Source organism: Stegostoma tigrinum, chromosome 6 (genome assembly GCF_030684315.1).
Source record: "Stegostoma tigrinum isolate sSteTig4 chromosome 6, sSteTig4.hap1, whole genome shotgun sequence".
Lineage (NCBI taxonomy): Eukaryota > Metazoa > Chordata > Chondrichthyes > Orectolobiformes > Stegostomatidae > Stegostoma > Stegostoma tigrinum.
Window position 1 is genome coordinate 55,011,741 of NC_081359.1, and position 26,514 is coordinate 55,038,254.

Consider the following 26,514-nt stretch of genomic DNA (forward strand, 5'->3'; position numbering starts at 1 on the left):
AAAGTGTGTGTGCACAGGCACCCCGATGACCTATTTAGGCGACAGAGATGACTCGACTGGCTTACACCCATTCAAAGATGAAGTGAGGGTGATCAAAAGTGCCCTAACTCCCACGTCTGTACCAAAGTTAGCTCTTTCCATGAGCTGATACTTTATTATGCAAAGTTCATAGGCAACCAGGACTCCATCCAGGTATCTTTATTTCAACCTTTGAGAAAGATTCAGCCTTTGAAATGGTTGTCTAGCCAAGCCATAGCTTTCAGGGACATGAAGAAGCTGATACTATCATCTAAGATGTTGGCACACTGTGATCCCAAGCAAGATCTGCTATTGACATGCAGTGCCTCCCTGTATGGCACTGGGTTAGTATTAGTTCATAGGTGGCGCAATGAAGTGGAATGCCCAATAGCTTGTGTATCAGGACTTTGACTAACGCAGAACGTCAGGTTTGGCAGTTATATTTGAAGTCAGCAAGTTCCAACAATACTTTTTTATGGACATAAATTTGTCATAATAATGGACCACAAGCCCCTGCCAAGTCTATTTAAAGAGGACAAGGCAGTGCTGCTCATAGCTTCAGGCTGAATTCAGCGGTGGGCTGTAATCCTAAGTTTGTATAATTACTAGTTGGAGCACCATCCAAGAGAAGAGTAACAAATGCAGACGTGTTGAGCTGCCTCCTACTGGCAGGTAAGCTGCTGGTGGTACTTGCGCTGAAAGAGCTTGTAATGATGACAATATCAGACGTTGGACACAAAGGTCCAGTCCTGGTAAAGCTGAAACAGCTGATGGTGATGGGGGAATCCAAAGGCCAATCACAAACAGACCTAAAACCTTTTGGACCGGGAGAAACCAAATCATCGGGAACAGCATGTTATTATGGTGATTGTACTAAGCAAAGGTCACCACCAGATACTAGCCGAACACCACCAGTGTCATCTGGTTATATCTGATGACCAGGATTGGATGCAGACATAGCCATATTGGTGGAGTAGTGCCAACAAGGACAAAATTACTGCCAGCACCTCCCCCACATTCGTGGGACTGATCAGATAAACCCTGGACTTGGTTACAAGTCAACTATGTAGGGTCTTTTGTGAGCCCACTGTTCTTAGTCATTGTGGATGCCCACTCAAAGTGGCTACACTTGCAAATGGCATCAAGAATGCAATGCTGGACACAAGACTCCTCAAAGCAAGAAAGACAGTTTAGTTCTTGGGACAAAGTGTATTGTAGGAACAATGGGAATGGCCCTGCAGGGGTAAGAGGCATGGTCAGCGTGAGGTCAGGTCCAGTGATGTAGGTGTAGCAGCCCTGAACAAGCATGTTGACCAAATGAAAGCTGCAAACTCGAAACAGTGCAGGAGAAAAACATGTCTGGCTTCTTGACAGCCTTTCTGTTTTGGAATCTGTGGGTTCTCCCCCCTCCAAGTGTTGAAGATACCTTGGAATCTGAGATGGACGTAGTGAACATCACTGCCTCCCAATGCCCATGTTACCTGAAGAAGGGAATTTCTTCTGAGGTACTCTGAGAGAAAGAGGCAAGTTACTGTGTGTTACGTGCCGCCTGTATTGGAGGCAGAGTTGAAGGAACCTGACCCGGTGCTGAAATGCCCCAGGATGGCCTACAAGAAAGCACCACCCTATGTCCTTGGACTCTGCGGGAGGGATGTAGTGATTGGAACTAGGTCAGCGAAAGTGGACCTCATAGGAGTTCCCTGATTGGGGCTGTTAACCTGGCCTGGTTAGATAGCCCTGGCTGATAGATAAGAACATGAGTGTCAGATATCCCATTCCCTTTGAAAACTGGCTGTAAAAGACTCAACATGTGTAAATAAAGAGCGACTTGGTGACGGGATACCAGCCTCAGTCAAGTTAATTCACTGCCTATGCATAAATTGACTGCCATGTTTTCTATATCTTACAAGAACAACATCAAATTCACCGTCCTCTCTACAACATTTTGATAATCCTGAGGTATTGTGACCATCTGTATAAGTGAGTCTTTGTTTTACCTGACTGCTCAGTTTAGTTGAGGAGCCTATTGATGAACAGTCATTTCGGTGACAAAAGAAGTGGGTCGACAACAAATAGAAACATTTTAACCGTCTCTTATTTTATCTTTAATTTTTTTTGGTGATAAGGTTTTCGAAAAGAGCAAGCAGAGGCTGTAGTCACAATATTAGCAAATTTAACCAGTGCTAGTATGGATTCCACGTACCAGGACATGGTAACCAAGGCACAGCAGGTAGGTGGAGTTTTTTTTTGAGACTGTGTACAAGAAACTGGCTTTTGAATCTCTTTTTTTTTTCTGATAAGATGGAAACAAATTCCAAACAATGTTTTGGAAACTTTCATTGGTAAATTTACTTCTGACTATCTTAAGGTGAAGAAATTCTCCCAGTTTGCTACAAGACTTGATGAAAAATGCTCTTTCCTTTAAAATGAGGGGAATAAAACTCCACTGGGCGAGAGCCTGGGAAATCAATTACTTAGATAAATTAAATCATTATTAACTGCCCCTGTTTAGAAACACAGGACTGGACATTCCACTGAATCCCTGATTAAAGCTGACTGTGGGAATTGAAGATTCTGATGTACAATTTCCCTGTGCCTGGATCTCTCCAAAGGAATCCATTAAAGGCAAATAATTCAGAGGGCTCTGCATCTGTTAAGTCAATAGTTACCCAGGAAAGGTTGAAGATTTAAAAACCAAATTTAACTTCTGGTTAAAGAATAAGATCACCCACTAACTTACCGTACCTGTCCCCCACTTCTGCCTGCCATCACTAAGACATCAACTAGCACACTGTCCAGGAACTGCATTGCTGAGCTGAGCCCCCAGGGCCCAGTAGCCTGTGCCTACTGAGCCCACTTGTATCTTCCCCTTCCCACCACCATTGCACTCCTCATTCCCTTTCAAACCAGCTGCAACAACATCTACCCCCTTGCTGGCTTGTGCTAATATATAATATATTACAGGGCAGGCACTGGCATGTCCCTCTTGATGTTAACGTTTGTCTTCCTATTTGCGTATTGCCCTTGTGATAAGTTTTCAGCAACCTACAAGCAAGAACACTAAGATGATTGGGCATCAACATTTCTGAATCTGTCATCATTTATGAAATGCTCTTTTTATTTTGATTTTGCTTTTCCTACCAAAGTGGATGACTTATTATTATTCCATCTGTTATGTTTTTACCCACTTGTTTAGCCTGTCTAAATCTATGTTGCATCCTCCTCAACTCCCATTCCCACCTAGTTTTGTGTCATTGGCAGACTTGGAAATACTACACTTGGTCCCCACATCCAACTGCATTGACTGTTATGGTAGCTCACTGGCCACAGCTTGTCAAGCTGAAAATGTCACATCTATTTCTACTTTTTTTGTTCTGTTTGTTAACCAGTTCTCAGTCTGTGCTAGCACATTATCCCCAATCCCATGTGACCAAATATTGTTTAATGACCTGTGTGGGATCTTATCAAAAACCTTTGAAAACCACTAAATTTTCTATAACATTTGTTGAATCCTCCTTATCTATTCTGCTTGTTGTATCCTCAAAAACCTTCAAGAGGTTTGTCAAGCATGGTTTCCCTTTCATAAATCCATGTTGATTTTGCTGAATTCTGCCATTATTTTCTAAGTGTCCGGTTGTCACATTCTTTATAATAGATTTCAACATTTTCCCAATACTAGGTCAAGCTAATGTCAAAATATATTGCTTCCCATTTTCAGTCCCCCTCCACCTCTCTTAAATACTGGGAATACATTTGCTACTTTCTAATCTGCTAGAAATTTTCCACAATCTGTAGACTTTGGAAAAGCTACCAATGCACCCACTGACTCTATAGCCGTATTATCCAACATTGATATGGAGATCATGAGGTGCAGGGGATTTAGCTACTTTCAGTCTCATTAATTTCTCTAGTATTACTGTTTTACAAATATTAATTTATTTTAGTTTCTCATTAGTCCCTTGATTCTCTGCACTTTGCATTTTTCTGCAGGATTTTTTTATTTTTTCCATGAAGACAGAGCTCAAAGATTGTGTGTTTTTTTTTTACTCTGGGGTTGGGTGTGCAGATGGTAGCATTTCCTGGCATTGTAAACCCGAACCTGGGGAAAAACTGGCTCAGATTTTCATTCCAGAATGGTGGGGTTCCCTGGGAAACAGATTGGGCAGGAGCTACGTCCATGCACTGGCACGTTTAAAAGATTAATATAAGAGTTAACATTTATCACCCTGCAGCTGTATCATATATAATGGCAATCACAACATATCAGTTTACTTCTGTTTATGTTGATAATTCAGCTGTCTTGTTGCAAATGCTGCAAGAACAGCCTTTAATTGTCACTTTTACCTTTTTTGTGTGTTTTGACCCTACTTGCTGCTGTGTTTCTCCTACCTTACGGTTTTGCTTAATACTTTTCTACCTATTATTACCAGCTTTGTGTTTCTACTATCAGAATGTTGTTTTAGCTTCCCATTCCCGTGCCGAGTTTTAAACCCTGACCAACAGCATTGGGAAATCTCCCTGTAATAATAGTAGTGCTACCAAGGTAAGTCCTGTCTTCCTTGTACAAATTCTGTCTGCTCCAGACCCAACTCCAATGCCCCAGAACTTTAAAGGCCTCCATCCTGCACTAGTTCTCCATCAACGTGTTCATTTGCTGTATCCCATTCCTGTATTCATTAGTAGGGCAGTATACTGTGTTGGATGCTGACGTTATTAAAAGCTACATATATGTTTCTCTCCTCTGGTATTCCATTCTGACGTCTGTGCTTGAATCAAGTCTATAAGATAGTCTTCTGTGGAATGAAGCCTATACCATTATAATTAGCATTCCTTTCATTCTCATATTAACATTTGGGAGAAGACCCTAATCATACATCACCTCCCCAATGAAGCAACTTCCAACAGGCTGAATGAGAGGGAGTTCTGCCTGTAAATAAATGTGAGTGCCAGTAACAGGGGGTTTGGAGGATAACAGGACATTTTCTGAGAAAGGAAAATTGCCATAGTCTTACCAGACCCATAACAGTCTGCTCTCTCTCAGAGAGAGAGAGAGACAGCCAGCTCATGGTAGTTTAACTTGAGGTTGTGAAGGAGAGTCCTTCATGGTAACCTCGGTCAGTGTGAGAATTGAACCCATGCTGTTGGACTCACTCTGAATCGCAAACGAGTTAGCTCGCCAACTGAGCTTTTCCTTAAGACAACACAGAAAGGAACCTATGATGTTCAAGTGCTTTCTATTGACATGCACTGCCAATAAGTATTTTGTATCATTGCCTGACTAAATTGTAAAGGACAAAGTAGAGTAAAAAAACAAGAAAACTGTTGTCGTTGTATAGAATTTAAGAACTACAACATACTATTTTTATGGAACATCTAATGCCTGTTTCTTTCAGGAAATAATGCTGCAACAAATCATGGCCCATTTGGACTCCATAAGAAAGGATATGGTCATTCTGGAGAAAAGTGAATTTTCTAACCTGAGGATGGAGAATGAGGTTTGATTCCAAAATACATAAAATACAAGTGACTAATGAAATTAACAGTTTTGGGGGTTAAATTGAATAGCTCCCAATATGGGCACAGTGTGGTTGCATTGTGAGATTAACTTGCATTCATTCAATGCGAAAACAAATGGCATGACAACTCCCTAACAGTTGTGCGATAGAAAGATTGCTGTATGGCCAGCTGTGGTGGAAATTATCTCTGGAATTAAAAACTACCCTTGATAATAGTGATCCTGAAACCTTTGTCAACTGCCTAAATACCGATACAGATCATGAATGTGCTTTGGGGAAAGGATTTTGCTGTCTTTATTGTACACATGACTTCAGACCCACAACAATATGGTTGCCTCTTCAATGCCCTCTGAAATGGTGGAGCAAATCACTCTGTTGAATCAAACTGCTTTTGAAAAAAAACAAATAGCAAAGAAATGGATGGCATGGTGACTCAGTGGTTAGTGCTGCAGCCTTACAATGCCAGGGACCCGGGTTCAATTCCAGCCTCGGGCAACTGTCTGTGCGGAGTTTGCGTATTCTCCCTGTATCTGCGTGGGTTTCCTCCGGGTGCTCGGGTTTCCTCTCTCAGTCCAAAGATGTGCAGGCTAGGTGGATCGGCCATGCTAAGTTGCCTGTAGTGTTCAGGGTGTGTGGGTGAGAGGGGGATGGGTCTGGGTGGGATGCTCCAAAGGGCGGTGTGGATTTGTTGGGCCGAAGGGCCTGTTTCTGCACTGTAGGGAATCTAATCTAAACAGGACAGCCCTCTTTGTATTGAACCCCTGGAGATGAGTGAGATATTAAATGAGTATTTTGCACCAGTTTTTACTGTGAAGAAAGAAACGGAGGCTAGAGAGCTCAGGGAAATAAAAATTGATGTGTTAAAAACAGTTAACGTTACAGAAGAGGAAGATCTGGTGTTCTTGGAAATTGTAAAGGCAAATAAATCTCCAGGACCTGAACTAATGTATCCCAGAAATTTGTGGGCATTAAGGGAGTGGTAGAAGGTTGCTTTTCAGACTGGAGACCTGTCACCAGCGGTGTTCCACAGGGATCAGTTCTGGGTCCTTTTTGTTTGTCATTTATGTAAATTATTTGGATGAGAATACGGAAGGCACAGTTAGTAAGTTTGCAAAATTGGTGGCATAGTAGACAGTGAAGAACAAAAACAGAAGTTTCTGGAAAAGCTCAGCAGGTCTGGCATCACCTGTAAAGAAAAAAAAAAATCTGAGTTAATATTTTGGATGCAGTGACCCTTCCTCAGAACTGATGGTAGCTGGGAAAATGTTGGTTTATATGCAGAAAATAGGAAAGGGAATTGGGACAGGAGTAAACAATAGAATGGACCCTGAAGAGAGAGAAGAACACTTGGATAGACAAAGGAGTTTATAACAATCTGGCTAGGAGGGTGAATAGTTATTAATGGGGACTGTTAGTGACTGAAAACACATAGTGTGTAATGGCAGGCTATCTAATAACAAGGCCTGGTGTGTAGGGGAAGGTGGCTAGGTTATGAGAGAGTTTAGGCCCTAAAATCATTGAACTTGATATTGAGTCCAGAAGGCTGCAGGGTCCCTCAAGCGGAAAATGAGGTGTTGTTCTTCCAGCTTGTGTTGAGCTTCGTTGGAACACTGCAGCAAGCTAGAGACAGATGTTGGCCAGGGAACAGGGTGGTGTTAAAATGGCAGGCAACAAGTAGTTCAGGATCTTTTTTGCGAGCAGAACGTAGATGTTCTGTGAAATAGTCACCCAGTCTATGCTTTGTTTCCCCAATGTGGAGGAGACCACATGAGCAGTGAATGCAATAGCATAGATTCTGGGAAGTACAGGTGAAATGTTGCAGGGGAAAGTGCCGAGGGGTTGTTGGTGGGGTGGGGGGGAGGGGGGGGGATATGTAGCGGTGGCGTGTTGGTAATGAAGGAAGATTGGACCAGGGTGTCCCAGAAAGAAGAGTCCCTATGGAAAGTGAAAAAGGGAGGGGAGGGTAATATGTGTCTGGTGTTGGCATCTTGCTGGAGATGGCAGAAATAGCATCTGGTGATCTTCTGGATGTGACAGTGAAGAGGGTTTTCTAAGATTACAAAGGGATCTTGATTAAATGGGTCAATGGGCTGAAAATAGCAGATGGAGCTCAATTTCGGTAAATGTGAGGTATTGCATTTTGGTACAACAAGCCAGGGCAGAATTTCTACAATTAGTAGTAGGTGTCTTTTCCTCAGGATTGGGGATTTCAAGACTTGGGGCATATTTCTAAGGCAAGAGTAGAGGTTAAGACACAGGCAAATTTTTACATAGCAGGTGGTTCGCGTGTGGAATGAACTTCCTAATGAAATGGTGGATGCAGACAGTTACAACATTTAAAAGTCACTTAGTTAAGTACATGAATAGGAACGGTTTGGAGGGATATGTACCAGGAGCAGGCAGGTGGGACTAGTTTAGTTTGGGATTATGTTTGCATGTTCTGGTTGGACTAAGTATCTGTTTCCATGCTGTATGTCTATGATATCAACTTAACACCAGAAATGACAACAGAACACTTGCCCTGCCAACTTTGCAAAGTCCTGCCTACAAACATCTGGATACTTATGCTAAGGCTAAGAATGCTTTCTGGCAACCTAGTTCAGCAAGATCTGGAAATTTTTGTGAAGTGTGATTCTGGGAGTATGTCCAAGACACCATCATCACTGTCTGTGTTCTTCCTGTCTCACCAGCAGGACACACCCAGTAAAGGTAGTGGCACAGTTGTATACGTTGAGAGCAATTTTTCCTGGTTGTTCCACAGCATTAATCCCAAGTTCCTCCAGGGCCTGACCTCATTACAGCCTTCATCCAAGCATGGACAAAAGAGGTGAAGTGAGGTGCGAGTGAATTATGTCAAAAGCAGTCAAGATAACATTTGACCAGGTTCATCAGAAACTCTAGCAAAACAAATATTGATGGGAATATATGAGGAGGGGACATTACACTGTTTAAGCCGTCATTAATTAAAGAGAAAATGGTCATGGTTGTTGGAAGATAATCATCTCAGCCCCAGGACCCCACTTCAAGAGTTCCCCAGGATAGTGTCCCAAGTCTGACTATCTTCAGCTGCCTCACCAATGACTTGCCATCCATTTTAAGATCCAAATTAACAATAGACAATCATCAGTGAACAATGTTCAGCATCATTCAGGACTCCACCGTTACTGAAGCAGCCTATTTATATTTAGAAAAACCTAGACAATATTCTGCTTCAGATCAGACTGACAAGAAACGTTCTTGGTACACAGGTGCCAGGTCCACCTCCAATAGTAGAGAATTTAACCATCACTTCTTGACACTATCAGTAGGGTGACAGTCACTGAATCCTCCACTGTCTGCATCCTAGGAGTTATCATTTAACAGAAGCTGCATTGCACAGCTTTATAAATTCTGTGGCTACAGAAACTGATCAGAGGTAAGAATTTTGCAGCAAGTGACTAATCTCCTGAATCCCTAAAGCCTGTCCACCATCTACAGAATACAAGTCAGGATTTAGATAGAATACTCCCCATTCACTTGGATGGGTTGAGCTCCAAGGACACCAAAGAAGCTCAACATTATTGAAACGAAGTGGATTGCTTAATTGTTACCTCATCTGCTGCCGTAAATATTCACTATCTTTTACCAACACAGTGGCAGCAATATGTACCATCTAGAAGAACTTCTGCAGCAGCTCACTCGGGCTTTTTCAGAAACAATTTCTAAAATCATAATCACTACCACCTCAAAGGATAAGAGCAACAGATGCATGGGAAAACCACCACTTGCACATTCCTTCCCAAGCCATAAACAAAAACATCCTGACTTGGATTTATATTCCCATTACTTCACTGAAACTAGGTCAAAATCCTGGACCCCCCCTTTCTAACAGCCTTCTAGGTGTCCCTGCTCCCCAAGGATTGCAGCACATCGAGAAGCCAGCTCACTGCCACCTTCTCCAGGACAAGTTGGATTGGACAAGAAAAGATAATCCGAACAGTGCTGCCCACCTCCTGTGAAATAATACATTTCATTAAAATGCTCTTGTTAACCATGCTGATCAATAGCTGCAGCGGGTACATGATTGGGCGCCCAAAATCATAACATGTTAGGATTGCTCATGTTTTGAGGTGCTGAATCATCCACGACTTTGTTTGGGCTAGAGAACAATGAAGCATTGAATATCTGGAGAGAAAGGACAGGCTAAAGGGTTTTCCACACTGATGAAGGAAGTCTGTATGCAAAGGGTGCCAAGAGACTTTAGACATGTACTCAAAAGGAAGTGCAAGCAAATGGATGTGGAGGTCAATTGTAAGAGCCAAGCCACAAGGACCTGGGCACAGTGTGGCCAGATAGTCAAAGATCTCACATGATTGGGCAAGTTTACTCATGCCACATCCTACCCACTTTATTGTTAACTGCAGAAACCACTCATTCTCCACACACCTATTACTCGCTTACCAACAACCTCTCAGAACTCATACCATATATTCACATGTTTCATCTCCCACTCAAGCACTATATGGTTAGGAACCAAAGTGTTGGAGGCCCATTCGAATGGATGTGGATAGACCCCTGAATTTAACAGGATAAGTAGATCTTGTTGATGAAGAAAACACTCAGGATATTTTCCGATGTTAGTGAAGGAATATTTATGCTACAGCTACATTAAACACCATTCAGCCAGTGACCAGAGCATTGCGTACAATTCTTGTCATAACATTATAGAAAGAAAATGACTGTATTAGAGAGGACATTTGTGGTGGTGTTGCAAAAATGGAAAACTTTAACTCTGAGCAAGAATCTTAACAGGCTAGGGTTGCTTAAATTAGGAAACTGTGAGCAATGGGTAGGTTTAATTGAAATATATAAAATTTTAGAAGGCCAAGATAGTGTGGATAGAAAGGACCTGTTTCTCTGAGTGTCCAATATGCGGGGACCCACGTTTAAAGGAATTGGCAGAAGAACTAGAGGAAATTTCAGAAATTCTTTCACCCGGAGGATGGTGGGTGTCTGGAAAGAAAGGGAAAAAAATTATAGAAACCTCCCTGTACTTACACACCTGATGTTTCCTAAACTACAGAGCTACAGATCAAGATCTGGAAAGTAGGATTAAATTTGTTTTCAACACAATGGACCATGTAGGTTCCTTCATAAATCTTCAGTTTCTTATGTTCTTGCTTCTTCCTTTCCTCTGTATGCTCAAGGAACACCCACCAACCACAGAGCTGATGGCAAGTGTTTTCCCCTGAAAATGGTGAGGTTGTGCAACAGGCAGTAGACCACCATAAACCTGTGTTGCAAGGCTCTTTCTGAGTTGATCATCTTGAGCACCATAGGGAGATAAGGCCTCTGGGTGCATGCCTTTCTTCCCCCTTCTCTCACTGCAGCTTCTCCTACTCTATCGACCTGTTTATTCTCCAATTCAGCTTATTCCAAGGGAATGTTTACTAATATGTGAATGCGTGGGCAAAACAGGTTAATTGTAGCACCAGATGGAAAAGTGGGTTGACAACAAACCTGTCAGTAGATGTTGTTCCCTTTTTAAGTAGGTGCTAGCTGGTATTTCAGTTATTGAACATAGATGAAGGTATTGATTGTATGTTGATTTGAATCTGAATGTACATTCAGCTGTACACCGTTAGCTGGTCAAGCTCTAAAATGTTACTGCTAACTGACAACATAATTTATCCGCTCTCCATATTTTCAAAGATTTGAATTGCACTGAATGGTTCAGTTACCATGCTTCAGCGCCATTTTGACTTTCTAGGAGATATTAAGATATAAGACTAAAATTGGGAAATAAGCCTTTAAGTAAAAACAGAATTAATCTTCCCTCTTCTTGTGCTCTGCCCGACATCTGTGGGTCTGGGAGATCTCCACAATGGGCTCCAGTCTACCAATGCTACCACATCACAGTCTGTTCCAGGAGTACCAATTTGGGCCTACTGCAGCGCCATAGTTAAAGCCCAGCATCTCTGATTCCAACACTGACTGCAGATGCTGCCTTCTCCACTGATGTTGCCATGATGCCCATTCGGTCACCACTTCGACACCACCAGTACCAAACCCAACCAATGTCATAGTCGCCGGTCATCGGATGCCATCTTTTGCTGCTGAACCTACCCCGTCGACATCACCTCCCCTGATGTAGTAGCTGCCAATGCCAGCACTGGTTCCCATGCTTGTCCCTCCAACAACTCTGCTCCTGCCATCTTACTGAAATCTTCTGCCATGAATGTCTTTCATGGTGGCCCGTTCAAGTCCACACTGGGCTTGGTTGAGTCCACTTGCGACCCCTCGAGTCAGTGCTGGGCTGACTCTCCACTGCAGTAACAGCAGGTAAGTATAAGAAGTTGGGGGGAGAAAAATGAAGAGCAGACAGAACGGATGAGTCCTCGGCTCAGGAGCCCCATTCCTCCACCATCTTGGCATGGGAATGGAAATGAGATTTATTCTGTGCTAGCAGCTGTACCAAATGGTATTCAGGGCAATTTACTTCACAAATGTGCAAACAATATTGTCCATGATTTAACTTGCCCAGCTGTGAGATCATTGCTGCTAAGTTACTTTCTAGACTTGTGCTATTGCCTCAAAGCAGTAATCTGATTATCCTTTTCCTCTTCAGAGATGTATAGTTGCCTCACAGCATATATATAGAGTGTGTGTGTGTGTGTGTGTGTGTTTTATACATAAATAATGTATAGTATGATCAATCTATTGTAAAAATATTCTTAGTGAGACTACATTCAGCTCATATCCTGCTGTCAGTCAGCTGTAACTTGTTTTTGATTCAGAAGGTTATGGGTTGAAGTCATTTTCAAATAGTTACATTATCTCTGATCATACTTCCACATGGCCTTGTAGCAATGCTAAACTGTCAAAGCTGGAGATTTTCAGATGAAATAAAAACCTTGCACATTGAATGTGAAACACTCCATAACACTATATTTTAAAAATAGGGGATTTCTTATCAGTGATTATCATCTTGTTTCTATATATCCCATCAAGCAATGTCACTAGAACAAATAAAATAGTCATTTGTTGCATTCTGCTATTTTCCCATCAATATGGTAAACCATTTATTGGACTCCTAACATCTTGCAACCATAGAAATTACTGTTGAATCTGTTTTGAATTGTTTGCTGGCATCTGTGATCTGTTCAAATCAGTGACCTCCAGTGGCAAGAAAGAAATACTGCATGGTTTTTGTCAAATGAGATCCTGAATGTATATGATGCAATAAATAAATTTTGAAGCAAGTTAATTTAAACCATCAACTCATTACCTTTTTTAAAAAAAATTTTTCTTCAGAACAGGACATCACTTATGAGGCTAGATTTAACTGCCCGTTCCTAACTGTCCATGAGATGGTTTGAGAGGTTGCTTTCTTGAACGATTGCAGTCTATGGATTTCAAGATTTCAACCCAACAAAAACTAAAGAATGGTGATATATTTCTAAATCAGATGGTAACCTAGAGGTGAACTTGCAGTTGGGGTTCTGTATCCGTTTGCTTTGCCCCATGTCTTTCTACAGAGTATGGTCACAGGTTTTGAAAAGTGCTGTCAAAGAATACTGATTAAATTGCTGCATTGCATCTTATGTATGGTAGACAGTACTGCCACGGGGAAAGGGCTATCAATGAAGTCACCCGCTTTGGTGTAATGGTGTCAGGCATTTTCTACATTATTGGAGCTTCACTCATTCAGGAAAATGGAGCATATTCTATTACACTGCTATGATTGCAGATGATGGACAGGTTTTCTGGAGTCAGGAGAGTTACAGTTCGCAGAATACCAAGCCTGTTCTTGTAAGCATATTGTTTTTGTGGCTGATCCAATTAAGCTTCTAGTCAATGTTGACCTTGGGACATTGAGGGAATTTGATAATGCCATTAATTGACAGGAGAGATGGTTAGATACTTTCTTGTTCTAGGTGGTCATTGCTTTGCACATGTTTGGCATGAATGTCACTTAATCATTTACCAAACCAAGCTTGAATGTTGTCTAAGTCTTGATGTGTGTTGGCATTGACTGCTTCAGTATCTGACACTGCGAGTGGAATTGAATATGGTGCATTTATCAGCCGAGGTCATTGAGGTCACAGTTGAAGGTTGTTGGAGCTCGGATGTTGCCCTGACAAGTTCCTGCAGTAGTGTCCAGGGAATTACATTTTTCTTTGTGTTTGGTATGACTCCAGCCAGGGGAGTTATATTCCCAACGTTCCCAAATGTTTAATTGTATAAAGCAGGATGTTAATGTTGAAGATTTCTGCTTAGATTAAAATCTCAGAATTTATTTGAGTTCAGTACTAAATGCATGTTTGCCTCAGTTGGCATTACTCTTGAGCTTCAGAATTTGAATATTTTACAACACTTTGGACTGTCAACAGGTTGTAGCACTATGTAGTCCTAGGGAAGTGCCACATCAACAAAACCATGTCATCAGATGAGTCATTGACTATTTGGCTGCTGAAGTGGAAGTCAAATATTCTGTGGTGTCATCAGAATATCTTGCCCAGCATTTCCCTAGCTAATTCCACATTCTTAATCTGGTCACAAGATGAGTGAATGGGCAGTGTTAAAATATATCATTGTAATCTGATTAGACAATATCTTTTGTATTCCCAGCAACTGAAAAGATCAAATATTAACTTTGACTATCATTGTAGTGTTCTTTCTAACCATATATCAGCATGCCACCAATTTTTTATATTATTTAAATGAAACAAATAGTTTCTTCATACTTAAATAATTCTTTTACTTCTAATATTTTAAAGAATTTTGTTTCAACTCAGTTCTTTGTTCTTTTACTAGAAAATAAAAATTGAGTTGGAGCACCTAAAACTACAGCTTTTGGTAAGTTGTCATAAGGATTGATCTTGAATTATCACAAGAGTACTCTGTGTTTGTTTAAGAAACAGACTGCTGGAGAATCTCAGCAGGTCCAGCAGTATCTGTGGAGAGAGAAACCAAGTTAATGTTTTGAGTCCAGTGTGACACTTCTTCAGAATTCAAATTGTTCTGAATAAGATGGAATGATTTTTGATGACAAACAATTTTTATTGTCACATATATCTAGGAAGGTTCAATGAAAAGTGTTTTGCTACCACAACCGGGTGCCATTTTGAGTTGCAAAAAAAAAGAAATTACTCTATTTGAACATAGAACATAGAACATTACAGTGCAGTACAGGCCCTTCGGCCCTCGATGCTTTCATAGGTTAGCGCAACAATCTGAGGCCCATCTAATCTACATTATTCCATTATCACCCATATGTTTATCCAATGACAATTTAAATGCTCTTAAAGTTGGTGGATCTACTACTGTTGCAGGCAGGGCATTCCACATCCTTACTACTCTCTGAGTAAAGAACCTACCTCCGACGTCTGTCCTATATTTGTCACCCCTCAATTTAAAGCTATGTCCCCTCATGCTAGCCATCACCATCCGATTGTGCACCCTATCTAATCTTCTGATCATCTGTAGATCTCTATTAAGTCACCTCTTAACCTTCTTCTCGCTAACAAAAACAGCCTCAAGTTCCTCAGCCTTTCCTCATAAGACTTTCCTTCCATACCAGGCAACATCTTGGTAAATCTCCTCTGCACAGTTTCCAAAGCTTCCACATCCTTCCTAGAATGCGGCGACCAGAACTGTACACAGTACTCCAAGTGCAGTCGCACCAGAGTTCTGTACAACTGCAACATGACCTCATGGCTCCGAAACTCAATCCCGTACGCCTTCCAAACAACCCTATCAATTTGGGTGGCAACGTTCAGGGATCTATGCACATGGACACAGAAATCTCTCTGCTCATCCTCACTACCAAGAATCTTACTATTAGCCCAATGGTAATTCCTGTATTATACTCTGTATTCCTGTTTCTCCTTCCAAAGTGAATCACCTCACAGTTTCCGTATTAAACTCCATTTGCCACCTCTCAGCCCAGCTCTGGTGCTTATCTATGTCCCTCTGTAACCTGCAACATCCTTCCACACTGTCCACAACTCCACCGACTTTAGTGTCATTCACAAATTTACTAACCCATCCTTCTATCCCCTCATCCAGGTCATTTATAAAAATGACAAACAGCAGTGGTCCCAAAACAGAGATCCTTGCGGCACACCACTAGTAACTGAACTCCAGGATGAACATTTCCCATCAACCACCACCCTCTGTCTTCTTACAGCTCGCCAATTTCTGATCCAAACCGCTAAATCACCCTCAATCCCATGCCTCCATATTTTCTGCAATAGCCTACCATGGGGAACCTTATCAAACACTTTACTGAAATCCATGTACACCTCATCAACCGCTTTACCCTCATCCACCTGATTGGTCACCTTTTCAAAGAACTCCATAAGGTTTGTGAGGCACGACCTACCCTTCACAAAACTGTGTTGACCATCCCTAATCAAATTATTCCTCTCTAGATGATTATAGATCCTATCTCTTATAATCCTTTCCAACACTTTTTACCCATAATCAAAGTAAGGCTCACTGGTCTGTAATTACCAGGGTTGTCTCTTTCTCCCCTTCTTGAACAAGGGGTCAACATTTGCTATCCTCCAGTCTTCTGGCTCCATTCCTGTAGACCTTGACGACATAAAGTGCAGAACCTTTGGCTTTGATATCTCCTCCCTCATCATCAGTTCAAATTGGGTCTCGAGCACTACTCAAGGGCTTCTGAAAGGTGTTCCAGGCCTCAAGGAGTTCCCCACTCTAGCACAGCAATGACAGTGGCTTGCCTGCTACCGCTGCCAAGCCTTCCTGCTCTGGGCAGCAGCACCACCACCACAGCTGATGCCCTGCTATCGTTTACAGACCAGGTAGCGCCCACCTCCACAATCTCTTCAGGCACCACCAGAAGTTCAGGCTCCAGGCCTACCACCGCCAGGAGTCCCAATCCACACTGCGGCTGCCACCCTGCCCACACTACTCTGGCCTCAGATGAAGAAAGAAAAGATAAAGAAAAAAAGCGAGCAAGAAAAAGATGCAGCTGTCTGAAGCAGTTGGACTCAGAAGCTCTAACAGTACTTACCATGTCTGGGCTGCCCCATTTAACCAGATTTGAATCAGTAAATCTTTTATTCTCTCCGTCAATGCTGTCAGACCTGCTGAGCTACTCCAACGTTCTCTGTGTTTGCTTCAAATTTCCAGCATCTGCCGTATTTTCTTTTTGTCTATTTCTTGAGCACTTTTCCAAATTAATCTGAGCTGAAGATATGTGATTTTGGTTTTGTAGGATGAAATTAAGAAAATCAGAAGTGACACAAAACTGGACATGAACTTAGAGAAGAGCAGAATTATGGACACGGTAATCTGTCATTGCTATTTCAGCTACCTTGTTGCTAATCTATTGTCTATGCACTACCAACTACCAAGTTCCTTCATAGAATGGCACATGGGGAAACTGCAGTATTAAGGTTCAGCAGAGTTCGAGATGTGGAGATAACTGAATGAAAAGAAGAGTAAGAAGCTGGAGACAGTAAGAGTTCAGATGCTGGAGTCAGAGTCAGTACAGTGTGGAGCTGGAGGAACGCAGAAGGTCAGGCAGCATCAGAGGAACAGGAAAGTCGACATTCAGATTTACATCCTTCATCAGGACCTGATGAAGGATGTAAATCCGAAATGTCAACTTTCCTACTACTCTGATGCTAACTGACCTGCTGTGTTCCTCCAGCTCCACACTGTATTGAAGAGTAAAACGTTATTTGGGCAGAGGGGACAAAGGAGGCAGGGTAATTAATTTTGGGTAAAACAACTCCGAGGAACCAATTAGCTGCAGGTGTGAAACATATCGACAGGGGACAATTGTAGTAAAACAAGTCAATTGGAGGAAACCATGGCAAAGAATATCATTTTGATAGAGGCCAAACTTCTGGGCAGTCTTTGGTGATTGTGTGTTAAAAGTGGTTTTGAAATTCCCTTGATGTCCCTGTTGATTCCTGTCTGAGAAATGGTGTTGTGGGCAATGAACAAATTGAAAATGGGCTTTGAATGGTCTGGGTGCTGAATTTCAAATTTAAAGTGCTTCAAAATTGAAGACCAATTAACACAATATGAGACCATAGTCCAGATGCTAAGTAATGATTTAACTGCAGTTGAATTTCATTTTTCCAAGATCAAGAAAGGGAATTTTAAAATAATCTAAATTCCTTAGTCATATTTAATGTGATTGCAAAAATACATCTGTTCGTACATTAGCTGAACTGAAAAGTTTGCCCAAGATCTACTTAATGACTGTAAACGTAAAACTACAGGCTTAACTACCACTTAAAAATGCAACTAATTGACTCTTAAGTCATGATAATAGAACAGTTAATAGTTGAAACCATCTATCCCAGTGTCACCTGCTTCTTTAACAGTTACTGTACGGGATATACTAAGTACTATCAGGCTGAAATTTTTTTAAGGGGTAATAACCTTCTATGCATTTTCAAATGGAATTAATCTGCATGCTCAGATCCATAATTGAGCATCCTCGACAAATATTTAGATACATAATGGAATTATTTAAACAAATGTGATCACCTTATCAGATCTTTTTATTAAGCAATTATTAATATTTCACATCCATAATCACAATTTTTTATTAGTTTAGAGAGCAAGAGAAGCTTTTAATGACATCTAGAAATGAATTTACTGAACTGGTAAGTGGTTACAAGATTATTAATTTATATATATGCAAGGTTTTAGATTCTGGCAAAGAATTGTTGATTATCACTCAATCTAGTGAATATTCTCACAGTTGAAGTAATATCAGAATTTTTCTTTTTTCATGCTATATTCAATTGTACAAAATTAACATTGTTGCAAATCCAAAGTGATTTAACAGAAAACATACAAAACAGAAGTAAAAAAAGTGACCAGGAAACTAACAAGTAACGATTGAAGATTTATTGAAATAACCATTCCAGAAAGGTCAGTTGAAGGAATCTAACAAGGGGAGGAAAAAAAACTTTTCTCATCAATTTTTAAAAAGTTTAAAAAAAACTTTTCAAAGCATCTTCTATGGCCTTTTCTTCTGCTTCAGTAACCAAAGTCACTCCTGTCCAAAGGATAGTTTGTAATATAAAACAACGAAAGTCTAGAATTTGCTGAAAAAAATGGTGTATGTATTAATGTGCAAGCAGACAGAAATTTGTGACTAGGCACATGGTGAATTGTTTATTGCTGTAGGCTGGCAGCTGATTTGTGCTGATCCACCATTAGCTTCATGGTAACAGAATTATGAGGGCCATGTGGCCCTGTGGTATTGTCTATAACTACAGCCAAAAGGTCTCTCTGTTCAAGTCCAATCTATACCGCAGTGTTCCCTCTAACATTCTTTCCCTCTGCATGGACCTCTGAGATCAGTATTTTCCGGAACCAGCAGTCTTTGCTGCAATCCATATCTACACACCAATCACTCTGTGTGGGCCTTTGGGTTTTCTGCAAATACAACTCAGCAGGAACATTGCTGTACAGAAAGTGTGTTATAACATGCTCAAACACATGTCTTAAAACTAAAAAATAATGTTAGGATTCTTCTGGCATTGTGGTATCGCCCCTATCCCTGGGCTAGAAAATCTGGGTTTGAGCCCTACCTGACAGTGAGGTATGTCAGAACGTGTCCAAACAAGCTGATTTAACGGCTGTGTTGCTTTCAGAAAAACAAATTTTGGGAGTCATGTGACTTTACCTCAGGGCCATAGGTTTTGTGTTCAATTCACACCTCCAGGGCAGGTGGGTCATGACATGTCTGAACAGGTTAATGTTTTTAACAGAACCCTACCCTAACTCTCCCTATAGAGTTCCTGCACCTGCATGTTAATTGCCCATTAAACTCTTGACACAAAGTTGTCTAGTAGTTCAGCGTAACTGCTTTTGGAAAGAAAGCAGAGTCAGTGTTTCAGGTCCAGTGACCCTTCTTCAGAACTTCAAATCATAGAATCCCTACAATGCTGAAAGAAGCCACTCAGCCCATCTCTGTGAGGAGATCATAGCAAGGGTTCAGCTAAGTGGCTAGCTTTTTTTGGGTAAATCTACAATAGTGAGTAGAGTGGATTCTTTTTGATTTATTTTTTGTTGAGATCTGTCTCTTGATCACACTTTAAAAATATAAAACATGGGTACTGAGTTAGCCTGGAGCAGTGTTTTTAGAGCAGTAGAACTGTATTTTTTTTGGGTCTGTAGATCGATAAGGCACAAAGATAACCTTTAGTAGAGTGACATGCTTCTGATGTGGGAAATTAGGGAGAGTTTCCATGTTACTGATAATTGTCTGCAGGAAGTGTGTTTAGTTGTGAAACCTGTCGGATCGCATGGATTGGTTGGAACAACTGTTGGAGGCAATGAGGAATTTTCAGGAGCTAGAGGTGTGATGGATGGCAGTTGCAGGAAGGGAGATAAACCAGAGATGCAGTCAGATATCTCCAGGAGAAGTAGGAAAGATAGGCACATAGTGTCCTGTGGCTATTCCCATCTCAAACAAAAAGGAAAGGTTGCTGTTTCGGAAAATGTAGGGGGTGATGGAATCTCGGGGGAATGTAACACCGACAACCGTGTTTCTGGTACTGAGATTAATGTAACAAAGGGTACGTGCAGGTTCCAAGTGGTCAGTTGTGATAGGGGACCCTCTAGTCAGAGGCACAGATGGATGTTTCTGTGTCCGACAATGAGACATCAGAGTGGTGTGTTGCCTCCCTAGTGCCAGCGTTAAAGATATGTCTGAGGTGCGAAATATTCTCAAAGGGAAGAGGGACCAGCAGAAGTTGTTGTACACATTGGAACTAATGACAGGAAGAGATCAGGATGGGATTGTGAGGAGAATTTCGGAAGTTCGGCAGGAATTAAAAAAGAGGTCATCAAGCGTGGTAATATCTGGATTGCTCCTGGTCCACAAGCTAGTGAGGGTAGGAATAGGAGGATCAAGCAGATGAAAGTGTGGCTGAGGAGCTGATATGGGTGGGGGTGGGGGGGGGGAGAAGATTCACATTTTTGGATCATTGGAATCTCTTCTGGGGTGGAAGTGACCTGTATAAGAAGGATGGATTGCACCTGAATTGGAAAGGGACTCACCTACTGGCGGGTAGATTTTGCTAAAGCTACTCAGGCGGATTTAAACCAGTAAAGGGGGTGGTGGTGGGAGGGAATCGGGCAGAAAGTGAGGAAAGGGATCAGTCTGAGGCTGGTAGAGTTGGGTAAAAGAATGAGTCAATCAGACAGGGCTAGCGAGAACAAGGTAGGACTGATAAAGTTAATAAAATGTGAGGCTGGATGAACACAGCAGGCCCAGCAGCATCTCAGGAGCACAAAAGCTGACGTTTCGGGCCTCGACCCTTCATCAAAGTAACTGCGTTTATTTCAATGCGTAAGCCCTAACGGGTAAGGCAGATGAACTAAGCGCATGGTTGGGAACATGGGGCTGGGATATCATTGTAATTACAGAGATGGTCTCGGGGATGGACAGGACTGGCAGCTTAACGTTCCAGGGTATAGATGCTGCAGAAAGGGGAGCAAGACAGGAAGGGGAGTGGCATTTTTGATTATGGGTAACATTATGGCTATACTTAGGGAGGATGCTCCTGGGACTATGCCCAAGGAAGTTGTTTGGGTGCAACTGAGAAATAAGAAAGAATTGATCACCTTATTGGGACTGTAGGTACTGCCCACCCCCAACACCCCACCAATTGATAAGATTCCCCACAGCAAGCTCATTCATAGTCAGGAGGTATGGGATACATGGTGATTTGGCTGTCTGGATTCAGAATTGGTTGGCTGACAGGAGGTAGAGAGTGGTTGTAGATGGCAAGTATTCTGCCTGGAGGTCAGTGCTGAGTGGTGTCCCGCAGGGCTCTGTTCTTGGGCCTCTGCTCTTTGTAGTTTTTATAAATGACTTGGATGAGGAGGTTGAGGGGTGGGTTAGTTTGTTTGCAGATGACACAAAGGTTGGAGGTGCCATTGATAGTATCGAGGGCTATTGCAGCCTTCAGCGAGACATTGACAGACTGCAGAGCTGGGCTGAGAAATGGCAGATGGAGTTCAACCTGGATAAATGCAAAGTGATGCATTTTGGAAGGTCGAACTTAAATGCTGAATATAGGATTAAAGGCAGGATTCTCGGCAGTGTGGAGGAACAGCGGGATCTTGGTGTTCAAGTGCATAGCTCCCTCAAAGTTGCCACCCAGGTGGATAAGGTTGTTAAGAAAGCATGTGGTGTTTTGGCTTTCATTAACAGGGGGATCGAATTTAAGAGCCGCAAGGTTATGCTGCAGCTCTACAAAACCCTGGTGAGACCACACTTGGAATATTGTGTCCAGTTCTGGTTGCCCTATTATAGGAAAGATGTGGAGGCTTTGGAGAGGGTGCAAAGGAGGTTTAGCAGGATGCTGCCTGGACTGGAGGGCTTGTCTTACGAGGAGAGGTTGACTGAGCTCGGACTTTTCTCTCTGGAGAGAAGGAGGAAGAGAGGTGACCTGATCGAGGTGTACAAGGTAATGAGAGGCATGGATAGAGTCGACAGCCAGAGACTTTTCCCCAAGGCAGGATTGACTGCCACAAGGGGTCATAGTTTTAAGGTGTTAGGAGGAAGGTATAAAGGAGACGTCAAAGGGAGGTTCTTCACCCAGAGAGTTGTAAGCGCATGGAATAATTTGCCAGTGGTAGCCATGGAAGCAGAGTCATTAGTGACATTTAGGCGACTGCTGGACATGCACATGGACAGCAGTGAATTGAGGGGAATGTAGGTTAGGTTATTTTATTTTTGGATTAGGATTAATCCACAGCACAACATCATGGACCGAAGGGCCTGTACTGTGCTGTACTTTTCTATGTTCTATGTAATAGTCAGTGGGAAATTTGAGAAACACATTTGTGAGGCGGTCTCTTATCTATGAGAATAATAGGTTGGTTATGGTAAAGCATTTTAATTTTCTAAACGTAGACTGGGACTGCCATAGTGTTAAGGACTTGGATGGAGAGGAATTTATTAAGTGTGTACAAGAAAATTTCCTGATTCAGTATGTGAATATACCTACTAGCGAAGGTGCAAAACCTGACCTACTCTTGGGAAATAAGGCTGGGAGGTGACTGAGGTGTCAGTGGGGGAGCACTTTGGGGGCAGTGACCATAATTTTATTAGTTTTAAAATAGTATTGGAAAAAGATAGACCAGATCTAAAAGTTAAAGTTCTAAATTGCAGGAAGGCCAATTTTGATGGTATTAGGCAAGAACTTTCAAAAGTTGATTGGGGGCAGATATTCACAGGTAAAGGGATGGCTGGAAAATCCTCTTTTTGCGGCAGAAGCCGGGCGGAAGTGAGGTCGCAGTACAGAGGCAGTCAGGAAGGTAAGTGAGTGCTATTTAAGTACTTACCTCGAAGCCAGCGGTCCTTTTTGCAGCAGAGAGCGGCAGGAAGATCGGGAGCAGAGAGCGGAAGAAGTGGAGCTTGCTGGGAAGGTGAGTGATTGTTTTCAGTGGGTGCGTTCAGGTTTTCTCTTGTGTCTCTTCCTAGTTTAGTACTGTGTGAGCTTTCAAATTAGTGGGGTAAAGATGTTAGGACAGTTACATGTTCCTCCTGCAGAATGTGGCAGGTGAGAGACACGACACATGTCTCCGCTGGCCACATCTGCGGGAAGTGCACCCAACTCCAGCTCCTCAAACAGAGTTAGGGAATTGGAGCTGGAGCTGGAGCTGGATGGGCTGCGGATCATCCGGGAGGCTGAGGGGGAAATTGAGAGGATGTACAGGGAGGCGGTCACTCCTCAAGCGCAGGATAAGGACAGCTGGGTTACAGTCAGGAGGCGGAAAGGGAACTGACAGACAGAGAAGGGATCCCCTGTGGCTGTTCCCCTCAGCAATAAGTATACTGCTTTGGATACAGCTGATGGGGACGGCCTACCAGGGGAAAGCCATAGTTGTCAGGTCTCTGGCACTGTGGCTCAGAAGGGAAGGGGGGAGAATAGAAAAAAGCTAGTGGTAGGGGACTCAATAGTTAGACGGATTCACAGGAGATTTTGTGGTCAGGAACGGCACTCCCAGAAGGTATGTTGCCTCCCAGGTACCAGGTCCGGGATGTCGCCGATCGGGTCTACAAGATTCTGAAGGGGGAGGGTGAGCAGCCAGAATTCGTGGTACGTATTGGCACCAATGACATAGCCAAAACAGGGATTGAGGATCTGAAAAGGGACTACAGAGAGCTAGGTTAGAAGCTGAAGAGCAGGACGTGTAGAGTAGTGTTCTGAGGTTTGCTACCGGTGCCACGAGATAGCGAGGTGAAGAACAGTAAGTGAGTGCAGCTTAACACATGGCTGCGCAGCTGGTGCAGGAGGGAGGGCTTCAGATACTTAGACCATTGGGATGCCTTCTGGGCAAGGGGGACCTGTACATGAAGGACGGGTTGCACCTGAACTGGAGGGGCACAAATGTCCTGGGGGGGAGATTTGCTCGAGGTGGTTCAGGAGGGTTTAAACTAGTTTGGCAGGGGGGTGGGAACCAGAGCTACCAGAGTGGGGAGGGGGCGTAGTAGTAGATGAGGCAGTAGCAGGATGCAGTGAATCTACCGGGAAGGTTTTTCAAGTGATGGAACGAAGGGATCGGTTAAAATGTGTCTGCTTTAACACAAGGAGTGTCAGAAAGACAAACTTTGGATCAGTACTTGGGACTATGATGTTGTGGCCATAACGGAGACGTGGGTTTCACGGGCACGAATGGTTGCTAGATGTTCCAGGGTTTAAAACGTTTAAAAAGAACAGGGAGGGGGGGAAAAGAGGAGGGGGTGTAGCGTTGCTAATCAGAGGGTGCATCACAGCAAGAGAAATGAAGGTTGCAGAGGAAGGTTTGTCAACTGAGTCAGTATGGGTGGAAATTAGGAACAGCAAGGGAGCAGTCACCTCATTGGGGGTTTTCTACAGACCCCCAAATAGCAATAGGGAGATCGAAGAACTCATAGGCCGGCAGATTGTTGAAAAGTGCAAACGTAGCAGGGTTGTTGTTATGGGTGACTTCAACTTTCCCAATATTGATTGGAACCTCCTTAGTACAGATGGTTTGGATGGAGCCGTTTTTGTCAGGTGTGTTCAGGGGAGTTTCCTTACTCAGTATGTGGACAGGCCGACGAGGGGAGAGGCCATTTTGGATTTGGTGCTCAGCAATGAGCCAGGACAGGTGTCAGATCTCGCGGTGGGAGAACACTTTGGCGATAGTGACCACAACAGCCTCACATTTTACCTTAGCTATGGAGAGGGAAAGGAGCAGTTACCAGGGGAAGATATTTAACTGGGGAAAAGAAAACTATGACACTATCAGGCAGGAGTTGGGAAGTACAGATTGGGAGCAATTGTTCCACAGAAAGGGCACAACAGACATGTGGAGACTGTTTAAGGAGCAGTTGTTGCGAGTGATGCATAAATTCGTTCCTCTGAGACAGGTATGAAGGGGTAAGATTAAGGAGCCTTGGATGACGGGAACAGAGGTGCTTCTTGCCAAAAAGAAAAGGGCAGCTTACATAAGGTGGAGGAAGCAAGGGTCTAGCACAGCTTTAGAGGATTATAGGCTTGCTCAGAAGGAGCTCAAAAGTGGACTGAGGAGGGCCAGGAGGTGGCACGAAAAAGGCTTGGCAGGGAGGATTAGGGAGAATCCGAAGGCATTTTACTCATACGTGAGGAATAAGAGAATGATCAGGGAGACGGTCGGGCCGATCAGGGATAGCGTAGGGAACTTGTGCGTGGAGTCTGAGCAGATAGGGGAAGCCCTAAATGAGCTTTTTGCTTCGGTTTTCACTAAGGAAAGGGACCTTGTTGTGAATGAGAACTTTCAGGAGCAGGGAAACAGGCTTGAACAGATCAAGATTGAGGAAGTTGTTGTGGTGGAAATTTTGGCAAACATTAATATTGATAAGTCCCCAGTGCCAGACCAGATTTATCCTAGGAAGCGAGAGACGAGGTTGCTAAGCCGCTGACGAAGATCTTTGCTTTCTCACTCTCCAGGGGAGTCGTACTGGAAGATTAGAGGGAGGCAAATGTTGTTCCTCTTTTCAAGAAAGGGAATAGGGAAATCCCTGGAAATTACAGACCAGTCAGTCTTACGTCTGTGGTCAGCAAGGTTTTGGAAAGAATTCTGAGGGATAGGATTTATGACTATTTAGAAAAGCGTAGCGTGATTAAAGGGAGATAGCATGGCTTTGAGGGGGGCAGGTTATGCCTCACAAATCTTATTGAGTTCTTTGAGGTGGTCACGAGACAGCTCGATGAGGATCGAGCAGTGGATGTGGTGCACATGGACTTCAGCAAGGCATTTGATAAGGTTTGCCACGGCAGGCTCATTCATAAAGTCAGGAGGTATGGGATACATGGTGATTTGGCTGTCTGGATTCAGAATTGGTTGGCTGACAGGAGGCAGAGAGTGGTTGTAGATGGTAAGTATTCTGCCTGGAGGTCAGTGCTGAGTGGTGTCCCGCAGGGCTCTGTTCTTGGGCCTCTGCTCTTTGTAGTTTTTATAAATGACTTGGATGAGGAGGTTGAGGGGTGGGTTAGTTTGTTTGCAGATGACACAAAGGTTGGAGGTGCTGTTGATAGTATCGAGGGCTATTGCAGCCTTCAGCGAGACATTGACAGAATGCAGAGCTGGGCTGAGAAATGGCAGATGGAGTTCAACCTGGATAAATGCAAAGTGATGCATTTTGGAAGGTCGAACTTAATTGCTGAATATAGGATTAAAGGCAGGATTCTCAGCAGTGAGGACGAACAGTGGGATCTTGGTGTTCAAGTGCATAGCTCCCTCAAAGTTGCCACCCAGGTGGATAAGGTTGTTAAGAAAGCATATGGTGTTTTGGCTTTCATTAACAGGGGGATCGAGTTTAAGAGCCGCGAGGTTATGCCGCAGCTCTACAAAACCCTGGTGAGACCACCCTTGGAATATTGTGTCCCGTTCTGGTCGCCCTGTTATAGGAAAGAGGCTTTGGAGAGGGTGCAATGGAGGTTTAGCAGGATGCTGCCTGGACTGGAGGGCTTGTCTC

The 26,514-nt window shown here is 42.9% G+C and overlaps 1 protein-coding gene across 2 annotated transcripts in view; it reads left to right on the forward strand.

The window, feature by feature from the left end:
* ccdc90b (coiled-coil domain containing 90B) overlaps window positions 1–26,514 on the forward strand; it is a 43,766-nt gene that overhangs the window by 10,969 nt on the left and 6,283 nt on the right. The window contains exons 3-7 of one of the 2 annotated variants that reach the window (XM_048532123.2): window positions 2,145–2,248; window positions 5,412–5,513; window positions 14,331–14,372; window positions 16,762–16,833; window positions 18,116–18,169. In XM_048532123.2, the coding sequence (XP_048388080.1) occupies window positions 2,145–2,248; window positions 5,412–5,513; window positions 14,331–14,372; window positions 16,762–16,833; window positions 18,116–18,169 (374 nt within the window). The remainder of the gene's footprint in view (window positions 1–2,144; window positions 2,249–5,411; window positions 5,514–14,330; window positions 14,373–16,761; window positions 16,834–18,115; window positions 18,170–26,514) is intronic. The other variant, XM_048532124.2, reaches the window with a different exon arrangement.